The 19,761-nt window shown below is 41.2% G+C and overlaps 1 protein-coding gene across 1 annotated transcript in view; it reads left to right on the top strand.

Moving 5' to 3' along the window:
• Positions 1-19,761, top strand: part of EPHA4 (EPH receptor A4) — a 109,864-nt gene that overhangs the window by 71,176 nt on the left and 18,927 nt on the right. The window contains exons 6-11 of the mRNA XM_064457359.1: positions 10,270-10,394; positions 11,616-11,775; positions 12,856-12,967; positions 18,286-18,344; positions 19,132-19,245; positions 19,431-19,616. Of these exons, the coding sequence (XP_064313429.1) occupies positions 10,270-10,394; positions 11,616-11,775; positions 12,856-12,967; positions 18,286-18,344; positions 19,132-19,245; positions 19,431-19,616 (756 nt within the window). The remainder of the gene's footprint in view (positions 1-10,269; positions 10,395-11,615; positions 11,776-12,855; positions 12,968-18,285; positions 18,345-19,131; positions 19,246-19,430; positions 19,617-19,761) is intronic.

Here is a 19,761-nt window from a genome sequence, read left to right as displayed (position 1 = left end):
CATAACATTGAAAAGTGCTTTGCATGCTGTTGGAAGAAGAAATGATTTTTTGAATTGCAGGTTTTGAATGAAGTTTATCTTTTTCCTTGCAGTCCCCATCCTGCGCACTTCTCAGTTCCACCCTGTAAGTACCCTTTGAGGCCCTGGCCTTGGAGGGCAGGAGAGACCTGCCACAGAGATCTTGCTGTCAGGAGTCGCGGTGGGCTCTCTGTGTGGTCCTATCTGCTGCGAATCTGGGACTGAAAATGAAGGTTCAGACTCAGAACACAGACCTGTCTATGCGAGTGAGCTCATTTGGAATTACTGTTCTCATAGGCTTTTATTTGCCCGGATTGTAGCTCAGTACTCCTCCAAGAAATAAAACATGGCTGATTTCTTTGTACAACTCCAAATCTTCATAACCTCGTGAGGTCTATCAATTTATTTATTTATTTAGGATTGAAATTGTTCAGCCTTTGTAATGGCACTTGCATTGCACAGGAAACTTTACCAATTATCTTTCTGACTGGTTTCCACTGAGGCAGCCACCTTTAATATTTAATTGCTTATTCCATTTGGGGCTTTTCTAATTGACACAATTTTTAAATGAATAATGCACTAGTTTTCCATATCCGGCATAAAACCAAAATAATGAAACCCCTTTATAAGTTTAATTATGTGCCACCTATGATGTAATTGGTTACTGACATAATGAACTAAGGTTTTAATTCTAAGTTTTATGTGTTTCAGGAAGCTTAAGACTCTTCGCCAGTTTGTTCCTCATTGCTTTTTAAAAATTTTTTTTTAACTGCATAACAACCTTCAGGTAGCTTTGCTTTTTGCAACAACACTGTGTGCAGAATATACTTCTCTCTCGCATTGGGTCTGTTAATGATTTTTCATTTTGTGAAGAAATCTGCCCGTTGCTAATGAAGGAAAGGGGGCTTAATTCAGTTCCAGTGAGAGGACCTGGTAGAAGAGCTCTGAGTGTGAGTTAGGTGTGCTGCAGTCTGAGTCTCTGTGGTACTTTTCCAAAAGCACAGAGCAGCTTTTTCCCTTGAAGGAAGAGGAAAGTTGATGGGGAGTATGGCATGGTGGCTTGCAGCATCCTGGAAGAACTGAGGATCTCCAAGTGCTGTCAGATCAGTGTCCTTCATGAAGTGCTACTAACTTAAACCTTGATTCAATCTCAAGAGTTTCTCAACAGCCCAGAGGCAGAGATCATATCATGTCAAATTCATCTAACCTTTGTACAGAAGGTACTTTACCGGAGTTCCAGCTGAATGCTCCGAATGTCAACTATAATTAAAATTTATAGGTGGTTCAGCTGAAATGTAAATACGTAAATGCAAGCTTTCTGTACCAGCCTCTTCTACGTGATGGAGCTTAAAGTAAATAAAGATGAAGTTCCTTAACTTTGGTGACTTTGAAACAATTTATTACTCTTAAAGTGTTAAGACAGGCAGTATGATTTTTGTGGTCAGGTGAGTCCTAGGTTTTGATTCTTTTGGGTGCCGCAGGCTCAGGAGAGCACATTTGAGACCCAGCCTGCAGTTGCTGTTGGAGCTGTGTATCACAGTTGAAGTAAAATGTTTGTAATTTAATTATCTTTTCTTCTGATAGTCTTGCCATTTCTGACTTTGGGTGATTGATCTGAGAAACCCAAATGGCAAAATCTAACTCTGCTATTACGGTAGCACTTCAGAAGCCAGGATGAGGCAATGTGGCCAAATCTATTTATTAAAACAGTGAATGCTGCTTTAGCAAAATGAGTCATAACATTTATTTATTTATTTTGTTCAGAAGATACTTCAGTATTTCCAAAGCATCTAAGTTACATATAGGGCAGAGGCATTTATTTGTCTGGATTTCAAAAAGGCTTTTAAGCAGCTCTCTTCACAAAATCTAATATTCTTAATGCTGAAAGTAAGTGGCAAAGGAAGTTATTTAGCACATATATACATCATCTAGACATCCATGATTCAAGTAAATAAAAAGTAACTGTGCAAGTACCAAGAACAGCATTAGGAGACGTATGCCTTGGGTACCAAATCACACATTAGCCGCATAGTGGGTTAAGCTTTACACCATAACTGTTGGGGAAACCCTATGCTCAGGTGGCTTGGTGGTAAGTATAAGAAAGGACCAAGGAGCAGAAATGAGTCTGTTCATAGGTACAGACACGAGGCATCAGGTGAGAGCTGTCCTTTGCAATGTGAGACAAAGGGTTACCCCACTGGGATTTTAATAGAGCAGGGTCAGTATTTTTGGTATTGTTTTATGGATTGTTGGTAACGCTATTGTAAGTGGTTTGAAAGCTGCACACAAGACGTGGTCTGCAAGGCACAGATACAGTATGTTATTTCATTGGTCCTGTACAGTTTAAGAACAGCTCTACTCCCCTTGTCTGTTGACTCATGAAGTGTATGCAGACATGTCTTAACTTCTCTGACCGTGGGCAGGATGATGGGAAAAAGGGAGGAAGAGTAGCTGGATGGTTGCTTGACTTGAGGAAGCTTAGAGAATGGGACAGGGGTCTCATTTGAGGACATCTGATGTGTCTTTGAGGGTAACTTTGATTTCCTTGTGGAAGGGGCTGGAGGGGGAGCAGAAGAATTTGTTTTGAAAAGGCAGCTCAACAGATCCATCTCCTGTGCAGCAATACAAAGGTGAAGGACAGGCTCTTTCTGGGGAGGAATTAGCTCCAGTGGCTACCTTGGGCTTCCCGGGAAGAACAGCAGGGTGTGTGGGTGAGGTAGAGTTGCCCTGAGGGGTCTGGTGGTAAGTGGGTCAGATTGCTCCAGACTACTTATTTTGAGCGGTTGGGGAATGCCCTGTTTCCAACATTATTATCTGTTTTAATAACTAGAGGTTATGGTCTCTAATTTCTCATTCTGGCTCTCCCAGAGCCACTGTACCCTGGGGTGCTATACATTGTGTCCCAGCATCAGTGGTTTCTGGCAGTCTGTGCTTGCTGGACCAGCATCTGGGAAGTAAGAGGATGATTATAGCACATGCTTCCCAGAAGCGTTCAACCCAAATGCGGGTCGTGGGATCCTGCCTCTAAGCATGACCGGTCTGGACCCTAAAGGAGGACTCTCGGAGTTACAGCAGTCTATCTTTGTCCAGACTGCAAGGCCCATTTTCTCGGCTTCTCTCAATCCAATATAATGAAGTGGAGCATCAGCGTTGGCTTCTTCAGGCTACAAAATTTATTGTTGTTTATATTGGGTCAGATTCTAACTTCAACCAGAGGGAAGAGTAACTGCAACGTGACCTGCTTTGTGACCAGCGGCTCCAAACCTGCTCAGGTCAGACAGCTGCTAATTCCCCATCTTAACAAACTGCTTATAGCTCTAGAGTTTCTTAGAGCAATTCACAGCACTAAGTGCATTTGCCCTTCTTGCGTTAATCATTCTAGTTTAAACATTTAGAAATGTTTCAGTGCTGGATTTTTTTAAGTGGTTGTAGTGTTCAGACAGATTCTTATAAATTGCCTTCCAACTAAAAGACTTGTTTTCCTGTTTGTTTTAAACTGGCATTCATACATACAGGAAATATACAGTATTCTGCCATGTTTCTGTTGGCAACTATTAAGTTATCCTTGTCAGAACATGCCAACAGGATTTCTTAGCAAGCTAGCAGAAAGAAAACAAGCAGTTCTCAGACTAAACAGACCCCATGCTTGAGTTGTAATACAGATCTCTTGCTAAATGCTATGTAGATTCTATAGTCTTCTGGTTTAAGGCAATCTTTGGGATTGCAGGTTGCAGATTCAAATCTTTGGAGTTACTCCAGACCTGCATTGCATTAGCTGACATCATTATTTGGCCTTCAGAATTGGAGGGCCAGTACCTGAAAATAATGTGTTGCTGTCAAGAGCTGGTCCTTAGAAATTAATAGCCAGAACAAGCCATCTCTTGGGTGTGCAAAATCTTCTTCATCACCCCTGTCTCACTGCAGTTCCTGATGTAAACCACAGGGAACTGAGGTCAGACCTCAGCTCCTGTAATTGGTTTGATGTAAACTAGAGCAGTTTTGGTATGCTGAAGCAGTCTGTGCTAAAACTGACAGAGCACTGTACATGCAACCAAGAAAATACACAGGCTCTTTGTGGATCCTCAGCAGCTACTGCATGTCTCCAAGAACTGAAGCTGGCGTAGGGTGGTAAAAATACAGCACACTAATAATCCTCAACTACTACTATTTGTTGCTGCTAACAGCCTGGGGTTTCCTTCAAGCTTTTGATTTGATGCAAGTCAGAGCCAGCTTTTGTGGTTTGGCAAGATTTGCAGCACAGGTTCTTTTGGGAGAGGCAAGAAATGAAAACTTTAAAACAGAGGAAATGTTTAAAACATAATAATGCTGTGTTAACAGTCTTTAAAATCTCATTTTCTAGCCCCTTTCTTTAGGAACACATAATTATGAACATAACTGATGTGAGCTGGTCCCTAGGTGTGAGAGCTTGTCACTTGTTTTACTCAGAGCTCTTTGGCAGCGACTGTGCTGCGGAGCCTGGAAAGAAAAGGAAGATCACGTGCGCCTGTCATTTTGGGATGAAGGTGTCCTACGAAAGTATCCTGTGGCTGAGCTGGTGCTTTTTCCTGAGCAGCGTAACTTCTAGTAACAAGGAGGGAAAGTTTAGTTCAGAAGTATTATGGCTGATGGAAGGGATGGAGAGAAAGAGGCCAAGCTCAGCTCTTATACTGCTTCACATTACGTCGGCCAGGATTTTCAAGCGTGGGTGGATAACCTTGGGCGCTTTACTCTAGTGGCGTAGATCGTAAGTCTTTGCTTTAAATGCTAAAGCTTGAAAATGCTGGCCTGAATCTTGGCATGTCTCAGTTTCCAGGCTGGGAGGTGTTGTTCGCCAGTCGTCATTCCTGGGGGAGGGAGAGGCAGACGGTGGGAAGACAGAGGAGTCAGGAATGCCTTGGGAGGCTTCCAGTGTCTCAGTTGGGCAATCAAGCCTCTAGATCCTTGTCCAAGTCCTAACCTGGCCCAATCACCACTAGTACAAATGTTTGCTTCACTTATACAGAGGGAATAATTAAAAAAAAAAACCCCCACATGTGGTTAGTTTTTAAAGTGCACATCCAGCCCTCAGACTCTTGCTGGTCCCTAGGAGAGAGGCGTAGCTGTCGTACTGGCAGTGAAGAATGGGAATGCCAAACTCTAGCTCAGTTCTTCAGACATGCACAGACATCTAATCTGTGTGTGCACATAGGTTCACATGGGCAAAAGCCTTTCATGTGCTTATCCTTATATACATACATGGCTTATACATATGCTATGCATATGTTTGGAAATGCTCAAATGCATTCTCCTTTGTTTGCAAAGCTGTTTGCCAGTACTACTTGGAGCATGGGGTGGTGGTACTCAGAAACAGGAGCACTTCTGCCTGCGCAAGAGAGAGGAGCGGGTAGAAGGCCCAAGGGACCAATGGCAAGCAGAACTGGACACCCACATTTTAGGAGAGAGCAGAACTGCTTCGTTTTTAATTTATTCTGGTACATGTAACTAAACAGGGCTGTATACTTTTCCCTTCTCTTGATTTGAAGTCAGTGCGACAGCTAGTAGAGTAAGTTGCTTTCTTACATAAATAAAATTACCAGAATCTGGTCCGAAGAATGTTGCCTTTAGAAAGTATTAAAAACATATTTCATTCTCTGCTTTTCCTTTTCCTTTTCTTTTCCTTTTCCTGCTGTGAGATTATTTGATAATATTATTGACAAAATCCCATGTAAAATCCCACAATATTACAAGGTAAATATTCAAAGAGAAAACCTGAAAGGTGCCAGGTTCCGTTAAATGTGTTTTGTCCCAATTAAGAGAAGATCTTTTATTGTCTAGTTTTGATTTCTAAGAGGACTTTTCTTCAGTGTTAGATTCTCAGAAAAAAAAATTAAGTAATTAATAGTGGAGCAGGCTTTTAGTATCTACCCTGGAAGGTAAAAACCCTTAATCACAGTAACATCATTAGTGCTTTCAAGCATTTAATTTTGATGCTTGACAAAGTGCATAGCCATTGATAAGAACAAATAAGTGTTGTTGTGTGCAATTGAGGGGAAAAAAGAAAAGCATGAAAACCCCTAAGCTTCAAGTAATTAAATTTAAATATGTTATTTGAATTTAGCTGAGATAATGTACAAACTGTGGGTATATTTTTCAATCAGTGAAAGACCCCTTGAGTAAACATGATCCATTTAAATTCAAATCATGGGGACTGGAAAGTAAACCCTGCTGTGGTTAAGAAGGCATCTTCACTAAAACACTGGGCATTGTGTATCTTTGATATCTGAGTACTCATGTGTTGTAGTTTTATAAAGGGCTGTTTTCACTCATGGATGCCTACATGCCAGAGACTTTATTGCATCTATTTATTTCCTGGTTTTTTCCTCTCTCCCCTGCCCTGCCCCCCCCAATTTGAAGCACTAATGAAAAACTGACACTCTGCTTCTGCTATCCTTTAAAGTGCCTCAAAACTGTTACAATTCAGCACTTATTAGCCTTGGGATATGGCTTTATGGTATTTGGGTGAAGTTTTTGTAGTACATCTGTGCTCGCTCTCTCTGTAGGCCGCAAGCTCAGAACCACAGTAATAAAACTACTAGTAGGTGTTTAATGGCAGGTTATTGAGGAAGTAGATAAAAGAAAATTGCAGCATTCACATCAGTAGGGAGTAGGGTTTTTAAGGGAGAGGAACTGCTGAGCTTTGAACTAGGGAAAGTTACACTTGGTGCTTTTGTTCAAGGGGACCCCTTTTTAGACACCAAAGTACGTTGTCATTCTTCTCTGTGGAATGGGCTGTTCTGGTAGAATTGGTGCTTGTGTGTACAGTCAGTGGATGTGGCAGAAAAACTTGCTGTTGTAAGCAATGCTGTTTGAGAAACAAGTTTTTGCTTAGTGTTCCACTCCAAATATCTGGGAGTAGGGAGGAGGAAAGTGCAAAAAGTGATCTCCCACTTTCTTCCAAAAGTATTATGTGATCTTATTGTGAACATCTTAATTGTGTATGTTATTCTTTTTGGTCAAGCTGTCCTCAGTATGTTTTGTGTAGGAATGTGTGTGTATAATGAACGGTTAGCCCACGCACATATAAGAGAAAATTCTGTCTTTTATTCTGCTCATATCAAAGCATCATTTTACAACCTGTTACATGTTTATCTTCACATCATCCCTAAGAGGCAATTTAAAGGCAAAAGGGAGAAGAACAAAGAATGTAAATATTTTGCAGAAGCTCACCTAGAAGGCTGTAACTGCTGCCTGGATTGCCATGATGAGCTGGCAGTGGTGATGTCCTCTTTGTCCCGGACTCTGCTGACTGGACTCTTACACCCCTTTGGTAATACATGTCCAAGGAGACCTGTTGTTCTTCCGGAAGCCCAGTCTTTCAACTACCAGGTCATCTGGTAGATCTTGGAAAACAAGGAAACATGTAAACCTGATTTGTAGGGCCATTTGCAGAAATAAGAGAGAATTGGTATTGGAGAGTTTTATCCATGCAGTGGGATAACTCTAGTACTGCCTGCGGTTACTAAGCCTGGTTCTTCAAGGTCCACAGGGCTGCAGATCACCGTCCTATTGCATAGACCCTTACAGGTCTGTGCTGCAGAGATGTCAAAGAGCTGCTGGACAGCCTCTTGCAGTTCTGGTACTTCATCCTGTAGTTAGACTTCAGCACTCTTAGGATTTCTGTACAGCATATGGAGAGGCAGGATGTACAGTCAAAACAAAAAAAACCTCAGTAACAAATTGCTCATCTGCAGGCTACAGGACAAAAGAAGAGATTAAAAGTTAAGTAGGATAAATTTGCATATAAAGGACAGGAAGGAAAAAATAGGGCCGTTCTTACAGTTTTAATCATAAGGAGTAACAAAGGAACTGATGTCCTCTTTGTGTCCTGGAGGTCAGGGGCAGGTTGCTTATTCAAGTATGGAGTAATGCCTAAGATCAGCTGTCCATTTTTGAGAGACATGAGAAAGCATTTGTTAAACTATATAAAGCTAAGCATCTTTCACAAGAAAGGGGTAATTAATATATATTCTTCTGATGCAAATAGCCATTCTACAACAGAGAAGAAATGAGTTTTCATACAGCACTTACCAGCCCAATATTGAAGGACTCACTAAATTCCAATATAAAAGCCTGCAGAAATGAAATGGGAAACCAAGAAGGTTAAAAAGAGGACAAAGTAAAGAAGGTGAACTTGTTCTCTACAATTCCTGAGGTCAGACCAGCATAAGTGACAGATTCTCAGTAAAAAGAATTGCCTGTCTGCCGTGCATGAGGCACCGATTAACTAAGCAGATTTCTCTCTGGTTTATCAGTAATGTCGTGTGTGTGTGTATTTTAGGGTAAGAAATCTGATTTCTAATTTATTAGCTGAGCAGTATTCTTTCTGAAAAGGGGAGGAAAAAAAGCCTGATTCTCTCTTGAGGAACTGTGAGGCTATTAAGCAGGTTCTCAGTCATGCCACAGATATAACTTGATGGAGGACACCTGGATCCTCCCTGTTGGCTGTGTTTATAGTCTCCTCTGTCATCCAGTATTTGCCTTTGCATGTGAGAGACGGACAAAGAAAAAGAGAGAAAGGTTCTGGAGGCATTTCTAACAGAGATGCCAAACTGTCAAATAGTAAATCAGGAAGCAGCTCCCTGATGGTTTCATATCAAGAGGAGACACCCTTTTGTGACTGTGCGGCGTCTACTGGTTATTTTCACTTCCATCAGAACTGTCTGATATGGTCAAGTAGGTTTGAGGCTTTCAACATTCAATTTTCCTTTCATTTATTGTAACTGTTTTGTTTATTTGTTTTTCTTGGTAGTTTTCAAGGATACATGTTTCATGGATACTTTTTACTCTCTAACATTTTCATGATCGTCATTCCAAAGTTAAGGGTAGAAAAAGAAACAAAAAATTAGGGGAAAGGGGGAAAAAAAGAGCAACGTGGCTACAGCTTCAGGGGACAAAAGAACAAATATATTCAATTTAGGAAGACCTCTAATCTCTGGTTATACAGGACAGCTTTGTAAGATAAGATTAAAAATTTCATGAATGTCCCTTTTTATCCCTGGAGACTCCGCCATTTATACCAGCTATTGTCGGCATCAAAAGAGCTTGATAACAGCTGGCTAGAGACGTGACCACACAGCAACACAACAGCAAGAAAGGGGCAGCCGGGTTCATAAATCTTCAGAAAACCCGTTCCCCCAGTGCAGCCGTGAATCTGCTGCTATCGCAGTCAAAGGGAGAATACATTGTCCTCTAGCCAGTCAAAAACCTGAACTTCAGCATTAGCAGAGGCTCTATTGAAAGGGTAGGGTGCACAATGAGATGTTTTTCATTATCTTCTTCGTTGCAGCCCTTATTACTGCACACAGATACAGTTTAAAAGATCTTTGAGTTTAGCTTGTTGCTAGGTAGTTTTTCCAGAAATCACACAGCCCTTACCTTTGGCAATGTAATCCTGCTTTTTCTATTCATTGCATCTATATAGCGCCACATGGGACAGGATCAGGTGATGCCAGTTTGATACACAATGGACCAATCTCTGATATATTCTGGCTGGGAAGGAGCTGTCAAAGCCAGAATCTGGCCCTTGGGTGCTGAGCTTCCCCATTCTCCAGGGACTGCTCATAGACTTGGGCATAAGCAGGGCAAGTTAGGAAGTACAAATTGGCTCAGACTCTTGAAATACAAGTTTCCTGGTTTTCATGGGAGGGTCCAAATTTGTATGTATTCAGCTTTATTCTGTTCTTACTTAATTCAGTGGCAATATTTTCTCAGTTTTAGAGAAGATCAGATTGGTCCCTCAGGAATTTCATAGTTCCTGTAAAGCAAATAGCTGGTGAAGTAACATCAGTTAATTTTAGGAGGTGGAAGAAGAGAATCGCTGTGGTCCAAAAGAAAAGTACAAATCTGTACACTGTGCCTAGCAAAGGACAAAAATAAGGCAGAATCCTTTAGTACCTTAGCCTCTTACGGAGGCGTCATGAACATCGCTATGTTTAGACAACTGTATTGTTACTTCAAAACCCACCTATGTAGTATTGCCTAGCACCCAAGAACAAACTTTACTGGAGAGGATTAAATGCAGTTTTGTTGGAAGAAACAGGAAAAGTAGTAAAGTACTAAAGGCTTCTAGCCTTCCCCCCCCCCCCCCCCACCCCCCACCCCAAAGAAAAACACAATTTCTGAAAGTATGCATGTTGTGAAAGCTATGATTAAAAAGATACGTTCCTCATTAAAATGAAATTATTGCTTATAAATTTTTTTTTGTTCTGGCAGCTCCGTCCCCAATTGCTTTGATCCAGGCCAAAGAGATAACAAGGCACAGCGTTGCCTTGGCTTGGTTGGAACCTGACAGGCCAAATGGAGTCATTCTGGAGTATGAAGTCAAATACTATGAAAAGGTACTATTCAAAAATGGACAAGCAAGGAGTTTTGTTTGGGTTTCGGGAGAGCTTTTTCTTTTTACCTCATTCCATTATGATTTATTTCCAGATAGGGTTCCATCATTTGAAACCAAATAGTTTCAGTTTAATAAAATCCAATTAAGGATTTAATACACTTGAATGGTTGCTTGAAAAAATAAGACTTATAGGCTGTTCCAGCTGTATGGTACAAGTTTATTTCGTTATTTTTTTCTACCTAGGAACTGAGCTTTTGTAGCAAGCACATTTATAATGAGAATCAATAATGCTGGGCAGAAGTGAGACATTAGATTTACTTCATAGACAGAAGTATAATAATGAAGTATATAACACAGTAATAATAATAAGATCTGTTTGCCGATAGCTTCTGCTTAGAGTGATAGTGTGGGCTGGATGGCTTTTAATACAGAATAAGGAAAGAAAATTACATTCTTCATACTTTCCAAGTTAGAGGGAGATGTTATTCCTACAAATAACTTTTCAAGTATGGAACTCTGAAAAGAGCTATTTTCTTTGAAGTTTCTCTGCAAAAATGAACAATTACCTGCTCTTGCTTGTGTGCACTCTCTCTCACACACACTTGCATACTTCCAAATTGTTTTTGTAAAGATAATCACTTATTTGCTTCCCTAAAAACATACAGAAAAAGGCATCTGATTTGCAGGGAAGCTAGATTGTTACATTTTCTGATGGATTTTCCAGCCAAAAATAGAACAGTTTTTAAGATTGGACTTTCTGGAAGACATTTGCTAAGTCTTTTCTTTCTTAAAATATTTTTATCTTTTTTTTTTTAATATGAGTCCTGGCTGGTAAGAAGAAAAAGAAAGTGCGAGTAATGTGTGAGTATGTGTGAGAATACGTGAGCAAAATGTTGCTTCTTCATCAAGAAGATCCTATTTGAAGTTCTGGCTATTTTCCAAAGGATTTCTTTGTGTGATTTCTTAAATATCAGTGATATATGAGCATCATACGTACCGCCTCATCATCCTTTTTTGGCTTGTTCAGAGCTCCATGCAGCAGGCAGTGCTAGGGGTATTGAGCAAGGCTGACAACAAGAGCCCTCAGGACATATTTTGAGAATTCCATCACTGTTACTCATCTTCTTTCATCATGTCAATTTTGGCAAGGAAGTGGGGTTCCACGGTTCATGGTGCACCAAGACATTTTTACTTGATCACTACTGTGTTCTTTTGTTGTTAGGACCAAAATGAACGCAGCTACCGCATTGTGAAGACAGCCTCCAGGAATACTGACATCAAAGGCTTGAACCCCCTGACTTCATATGTATTTCACGTGCGGGCCAGGACAGCAGCAGGATATGGAGACTTCAGTGGACCATTTGAGTTCACAACTAACACAGGTAATGACATGCCCACTGATTTCTTTCCCTTGAGCAGAGTGCAAACGTACCTGAGCTATGTGTTGGGAGTTTTCCATTGGTTGCTTGGACTGTGGTGTGTCTGTTCTGGGAAGATGTTCTTCCATGGATGCATGACTCTTGGTGATGCGTGAATCTGACGTGTGACATCTATTTGGATGTCTGTGTGCTATATTCTAGGTTCTAGCAATGAAAACACTTCAGTGTGGTGTAAGGAGACATCCAGCCTAAAAACACTTGGAAGCTGTTGATGCTTGACAGATTTATGTACCTTTTTTGTTTACTGTAAATGTAGATGGTTGCACATGTTTTTGGAATATCTCATTTGTAGGAGAATAGAACCTGGTTACTCCCCTTGGCAAGCTATTGACATAGATCAGTTAGGTGTCCTACATCAGCTTACATATTTGCACTTTTCCTTAGACAGCATATAAAGACAGGATGTTGGAATTAATGTCGTCAGTAGAGCTTTTCACTTTGCTCAAGGAAACATGCAAATTCAGCCCCCCAAATCTTTGCTTTTCAGTGGCAGGAAGGCAATGTGACCAAGCCTGTTTTATTTTGGACATACTGGTCTGTTTAAATCAATTCAAGATCATGCCAGTTAGTGGCAACATCCTTCAGGATGTTAACAGCTGAAAATAATCAATCCAGCAAGAAGAGGGAAGACATTTTAAAATAACTTATTCTGTTTGTGTCAGCTGGGGAGTGATCATCTGGCCCCACTGAGAGAAGAAGGAGGAGGAAAGAAGAGTGGAAAGCAATTAGAAAGGCAAAAAAAAAAAAAAGGTTTTATACCCTTAGAGCAACACTGAAGGGGAGAAGGAGAGGGGGTTGTCATTCCCCGTGAACTGAAGTTCCCCAAACCGTTATCAAACACTGTGTCTTCAGCTAATTAGGACCCTGTTGGAGAATTGTGTCAAATGACTGTATATAAAGGCGTGAAAGTAGATTTGAGTGCTACTGTAAACTGCCTTCACAAGCCAGAAAGCCTCATTGAGTGCTACCTAGGTTGATTTTTTTGAGGGTGTCTGACACTAATGCTCCCTTTTCTGTTTCCAGTTCCTTCCCCCATCATTGGCGATGGTACCAATCCCACAGTGCTGCTTGTTTCAGTGGCTGGCAGTGTTGTTCTTGTGGTCATTCTCATTGCAGCCTTTGTCATCAGCAGGAGGTAAGAGCTTAAGCTTCTCTCTCCCTCTCTTTCATGAGGGAGCTTTTTGTCTCCTCCAAACAAAGCTAAATTCTTTGATTAGCATCATAAACAGTGCATTTGCATTACAAGCCTTCTCCCGTGTAGCTTTGATCTTCTCAACATTAGTACCAAGCAGCATGTGATGTAATGGCAATAGTTCCAGCTCTATTTGCCCTTCAAATGCAAAGCTGATTCCAATAACTGGCATTGAGAAGCAAGCCAGCTAGAGATTTGTGGTTAGTGTAATTTGAAGTTAAGTTTAATGGGTATGGGTGCAGTAGATTTTCTTGGAGTGAATCCTGATAGAGAGGGAATAAACAACTGTGCTGTTGTGAACTAAGCCATCAGACTGCTATGCTTGTGATTTTTGTGTTAGTCTGTATCAGTCTGCATTAGTCTTTTGGGTTAGTCCTTCCAGTGTGAGTGGATATGACTGTAAAACAGAAGCTGCGGTCATTCAGCATCATATGCAGTAACACAGCAGGCTGGATCAATGGTTATTTCGTCAGAGCAGGAGCATAATCTTCTACCAAGTACTTGTTCAGTCTCCCAGTTTCAACCCAGGCATCAGGAATAATCCTGCGAATGGGAGGACAGTATAGCAGAAACACAGCGCAAGTGTTTCTGTGTTCATCTTTGTGTTCAGTCTCATTTAAAAACATCAGCATGGTTTTGCTTCACTGTAATTGTGAGATAGAACTGGATGTATCATTACTGCATCTGAAGCCTGGGATCTGAGGGATGCATGTTTTGTCATTCTCTGTTGATCAGTTTAATGGCATCAGCCATAAATCTGCACAAATTCCTCTTGATTTGCTCTCTTCCATTAAATTGTCTTAAAGAGCAGCTAAGTCACTATGACTGTAATATCTGGAAAGTAGACATGTATTGTTATCGCTTTCTGTGGGTGTTCAACTCAAAGCCTCCATGCTGGCAAAAAGAAAGAAGAGCAGAATATATGAAAATGTAATGCAGAGAGACAGGTTTATTAAAAGCCATTGCAACAGCAAATAGCATCACTGAGCTTGATGGCTTAATCTCCTCTCTGCTTTTATTGATCACTTTATTATTTAAGGCAGGATTGATAGCAGGATACATTGGATTTCTAATTATGAGTCGCCACCTTGGAGAATTGAGCCTGTCGAACTGCTTTGAGATGATTCCTTCCCCTCCTCCCCTATAAAAAAATGTGGCTTCCGAAGGCTGATAAACACTGCTTGGTGATTGGCCCTCAATGGATCACTTTTTAGAAAATGAAATGTCAACCCCTTGCCCTCATATTGATTCTCTTTAGTATCGGCCATAAAGCTGTCAAAGGAAAGGCTGTCTGGAGCCAGGTAGCTGACAGACTTGCTGATGTGGGTGCGCACTCAGGCAGGTCTCCTCAACACTCAGGCTGTCTGTTCAGTTATCTCTGCCCACAAGTGTTCAACTTGGACAAAGACAAGACAAAGAGCAGGTGAGCAGTAGGGATAAAAGGCTGGACCAGGCACTAGTGGGAATGGAGATGAAAGTATCATGGTGGCTATGGGTTCAGAGATGTCCCATAGCTCTGCACTGGTAGGTCTCAGAGAGGCCGTGGAAGGGGAAAGACATAGCAAGATGAATGGAATACTAGGACAGTGAAACTGCTCTGTGCATACTAATGCGTGGTGCCTTGCTAATTAATAGCCTTCCTTAATACACAGCTCTCCAGTAGCTGGAAGTAGCTCTCAGTAAATAGAATCTACTTTAATATTCACTATTACTCTAACATTTTAACTACTTCACCAATATCATTTAGAGGTGTGGGCTTTGGGGATGTTTCATGATGTTCCTACACCAGCAGAAGTTAATAGCAAAATAATTATACTTTGTTCCAAAATGACTTCAGATGAGAAGAAGCTTTTCTGTCCATGCAGTCCCCATGAGGAGGTTTGGTAATCTAGTCATGACCTAAAAGTCATATTTGTACAATCAAAACTGTGTTTTGGCCTGCTGACATGGCCTCTCTGCATCTGTGAGCCAAATGTGGGAACTGGGCATATGCTGTAGGTACCCACTTTTGAACCCTGGGTTATTACTACTAATTATTTAGTCACATTATGTTTTTTCAAGTCATTGCTCAAATCCCAAAATTCATCTTTACAACAGAATTTGTCAAAGGACTTTGCCTTCAGGCAGCTCAAGCTGTTTGGTTCTGCGACTATAGTGTTTGTGTTAACATGAGAACTAATCTGCCTAAATGTTAGTTTAAACTTAACTGAGGTTAAGATGAGCATATCCATAGAGCAAAGTGCAGGAGGGAGCGTGCGTGTTCCTAAACCCTGGCCTGCAGGAACACTGATTGAAATTAGAATATCTCAAACAGAGTTGTAAAGGATTTGGGAAAGAGCCACTTTCTAAAAGGGCTTGGGTGGAGTTAGATGGCCCTACAGAATCCTCTGGTCATCTAAAAGTTTCTGTCAGAAATTCTTCTGATTGATAGATTGATTTATCTTCTGCTCCATAAACAGCTGAACATGTTTGCCTACCTTTTACTGATGGTGTTGGATCAGCATGCTCTGCCAGCCTCCTGCCTGAGCAATGTAGCACCCCAAACGCCTCTTTTGTTTCGGGAGGAGGAGGTGGGAGCAGCAGTGCGCCGCGGAGTCCATGCTGTTTCACCTCAGTGCACGCTAATACCCTCTGTTGTTACCCCTTCTTCATTGCCAGCCTCCACCTGTAGATCTGCCTTTGTCTCTGACCCCCGCAGTTTCTGAAAGCTTCTGTGTTCTTTTCCTGAATGCCGGCTATTTAATCACCACCAGCAAAATCCCTGTAATTACAGGGTTCAAATCTGCGACAAAGGCTTCCTTCTGCCACTCAGGTGAGCAGCCCCGAGAGGCAGCTCCAGCCCCGCATGCCCCGTGGCGCGGGGCTTCTGGGCTGCTCTCGGGGGCAGTGGTGGACAGGAGTGTCCTGCCCCGAGCCAGGCAGGAGAGGTCAACAGGTGACACAGGGAGAAGTGGAAGTAGGTACTTAGTTTGGAAGGTATTATTTGAAGTTAATAAGTTACAATTATATTGCTCAAACAGTAATCCCTTTGTTTCCCTCTGCTTTTTGCATGTCTTTGGGTTTTAGTGGGGGAAGATAATTTTTTTAATCTGTTGTTAGGGTGCTAGTACTTTTTAAAAATAAGATAGAGAGCATTTTTTCATACTTAAAATTATTTCATGCAAAGCCTGTTTTTGTTTCATATTTCCCATCTGTGCCTGAACATTAATAAAATGAATTTGATGGAGTCCTGCTTAAAATGCAGAAAATTTTTTTTCTTTCCTTTTTTTCTTTCCTCTGAGGGAAGTTGTATAATACCTGAAACCACCTCTGCAATCCCCTTTGCTGACTTGGTCCCGCATGGTGAGATTTGTGCGGCCACTTCCTTCTCACTCAGTTCAGTAACTGGGAGTAGAGCAGAGTCCTTTTATTTAACTTGTCTGTGTTATACCAGTGCTGTAAGTCCTCAGGCAAATAAATGGTTTAAATTGATGTTTGGATCCAGTGTGGTTTTTAATAATGCTGCTCTTGTGATTTGGAGCCATTTGTGTTTAATTGACTTTCATCAAGAAAAGAAGCTCCCAGCCGTTTATGGTTGGATGTGTACCTGCTTTTTATGTCTGAACACACAAGTCCTGTTGATGTTGTTGGGAGCTGTGAGGCTTAGTTCAAAGATCAGGTAGTCTTCACATGTCAAACAGTATTTTTTTTTCCTTCTGTTTCATGGTTAATTTATAGTTTTTATTATTGGCATAGTGTGTTTAACACCCAGCACTAAAAGACTGCAGCGACAAAGGCTGGGAAGTGGCCTTTCAGCTGACAGCAGTGGGAAGCTGCCATTGCCCACAGGCCAGGCGCAGAGTGGGAAGTGATGCTTCTTGCTAATGGGCAGAAGGATTTTGCTGACAGGAGGGGAATGGCGAGGCTCAGGAAGATTTGCTGCAAGCAAGACTTGGTCACGTGTTTTCTTCCTGTTATCCGTGAGGTTTTGACCCCTTTTAACTCACATCTCCCGATAGGTCTTTCTCTAACCCACTCCCATTTTCCTCCTCTACCCATTTGCCATTTTCAGACTTTTAACCCAGTCTCACCCCAGTGTCCCTGGCAGGCCTGGTCATCCCCTGCCCCATTCCAGGCAACGGGTTGAACATCACAGGCAGTGCCGGTCTTGCCTCCTGTTTTCCAGGCTTGGTTTCTCCTTCTGCCTTCCCTCTTCTTCACACCAGCCCAAACTCTTGCCAGTTAGCTAACCTGGGTCTGATGCGCTGGGAGACTTGGAATTCCATAGGAACAGACAAACTGAGGAATAAGCAACAATAAGCCCTTCTCTTTGGCAGTGTCTGTTCTTACACCTGGTTCCGACCATTCAGTGAATGATGGGTAAAAGCCCAAATCAAATCTCTATATCTACATACCATTAGATGCTGGGGAACTTAAATTGCACTACACATTTGGCTGAGCTGATTCCTCAGTATCTTCCCTAATAGACTAAACTCTTGTATTAATTTTTCTTAATGCTGCTTACCCATTGATGTTTAAAGCTGAACTAATTAAATACATAACTGGATACAGTATTGTGTGTAGGTATAGAAATGCTAATCTATAGAATTAAAAAACTATGCTACATTATTGTCTCCAACTCAGAGGATTAGTAGAGGAGCTCTGCCATCAGGAGTTCTTTGACCCCTTCAATTGTACAGTAATTAAAAGAATAAACAAAATCCTAGGGGATACACATTTTTGATGGTCTGGGGTTATTGTTTGCTGCCATCCTGATTTCTGTGTTAATAGACTGTTTCCAGTTTTAAATTTGCAGTTAAATAAGTGTGTTGGTATTGGCATTTGCCTAATTATGTTTGAAAATCAATCTACTAAAACACCTCTGTAGCATTTAAATCCATATGCGATAGGGCTGAAAAGCAATTTGGCCCTTTTTTGCACAGAATTGCAAATATACATTTGAAGAAAGAGTAGCTGAAACGCAGGCTTTCTTTTCTTTCTTTAAATGCCAAGATGCAAACATGGAGACTTGTGTTTCCCTTGATGCTTTGCTGATGCCAATACACTTAGAGTGGTTTGAGGAGAGGAGTCTCTCTCTTACCCTCTTACCCTCTCTTACCTTCTGGTAAGCGTATGTTGTGTCATGGGCTGTTGTAGGGGAGCTGCCAAGCACAGGTCATGGCAGGTGCAAATGCCTCAAGTCTCAGCAGGTCACAAAGACTGAGCTTGTCTCAAAGTAGGATACTTATTTTGAACTGTAATGCTCTCTTTTGTTCTGACAGGCGCAGTAAGTACAGTAAGGCTAAGCAAGAGGCAGATGAGGAGAAACATTTGAACCAAGGTAAAAGGCAGTGGTGCTTGAGTTTTTTGATTCGGTTCATAAACATGTCCCATGTTTTGATGCCAGGGAAATAAGGGATGAGATTACCCTTGAGATTAATATGTTTCTGTTTTCCTCTCTTGCAAGTTTCCTCTCCTTCAAAATTATACACTTTAGTAACAGGAAAAATGGAAGTATCTGGGTAAAAATTTTTGGACAGCCAGACAGGAGAAAGGTTCATCAATTTTTTACATTTTTCCATTCCACTGAAAGACATCTATTCTTGGCTAGCAATAGCATGATTTTTTCCCGCAAGACTCTGCTAAGGCAGTTTCTGGATGGGCTGGAGGCAGTCCTGCAGGAAAGAAAACGTGAACTTTGCTGCTTTTTTTCCAGGACCGAATCCTACTGTTACTTCCATCTCAGTCATCCAGGTACCAAACCTAGCACCTGAGCTCAGAATTTCTCGGCTCCCAAAAGGGAGATGTGATGTGTTTTAGTCTCACGGGTCCATAGAGAGCCTATTGGCCTGTTAGGGATGGCAGTGATTTGTGAAGCTCATTTATTGGCAAAAGCTTGATTCCTTACATCAGTATTGGGAAATACTAAATGTTTACATTACAGAAAAATCACATTGGGGAAAAATACATGAAGTCCTTCCTTCCTTTATGGGTCGTTCCTGGCTTACAGTACATTTTTATTGTACGCTCTCTTTGCTGTTGTATATCATTAAGGCTTCAGTCTCATATGTTCTGTGTTCAGCAGCATGTAGATCAGTGACTTCAAATAAAACATTTCTGCCTTGCAGGTGTTAGAACATATGTGGATCCTTTTACATATGAGGATCCAAATCAAGCTGTGAGGGAATTTGCCAAAGAAATTGATGCCTCCTGCATAAAGATTGAAAAAGTTATTGGTGTGGGTAAGTGCCAGAACTTTTGCATTTTCTTTCTGTAAATACAGTTTTAAATTTTTTTTTTTTTTTGGAAACTTGGGATCCTATGATTTTTGTATGACAGTTCCCCCAAATGAACTGACATAACAGTTTGACAACACAAGTGAGTGCTTCATGTCATGACCATGGAATCCTGTGCCTTTTTCCTTAAGGGGAATTTGGTGAAGTATGCAGTGGACGTCTCAAAGTACCAGGAAAAAGAGAGATCTGTGTTGCTATCAAGACTCTAAAAGCTGGTTACACTGATAAACAAAGGAGAGACTTCCTGAGTGAGGCCAGCATCATGGGACAATTTGACCACCCCAATATCATCCACTTGGAAGGTGTAGTTACTAAATGTAAGTAGGTCATTTTCATGGCAAGGCCAATTTGGAAGTGACTGAGAAATTAAGTCTGTGGTGGTGTGTGCTGTTTTTTGGGTTTTTTTTTTTTACCTTCTTTCCTGTGAAATGACAGATGGAACAGATCAACTGATAGCTAATA

Source organism: Phalacrocorax carbo, chromosome 7, assembly GCF_963921805.1.
Source record: "Phalacrocorax carbo chromosome 7, bPhaCar2.1, whole genome shotgun sequence".
NCBI lineage: Eukaryota > Metazoa > Chordata > Aves > Suliformes > Phalacrocoracidae > Phalacrocorax > Phalacrocorax carbo.
Note: the sequence above shows the minus strand (reverse complement) of the source record. Positions and strands in the feature narration are given on the sequence as shown.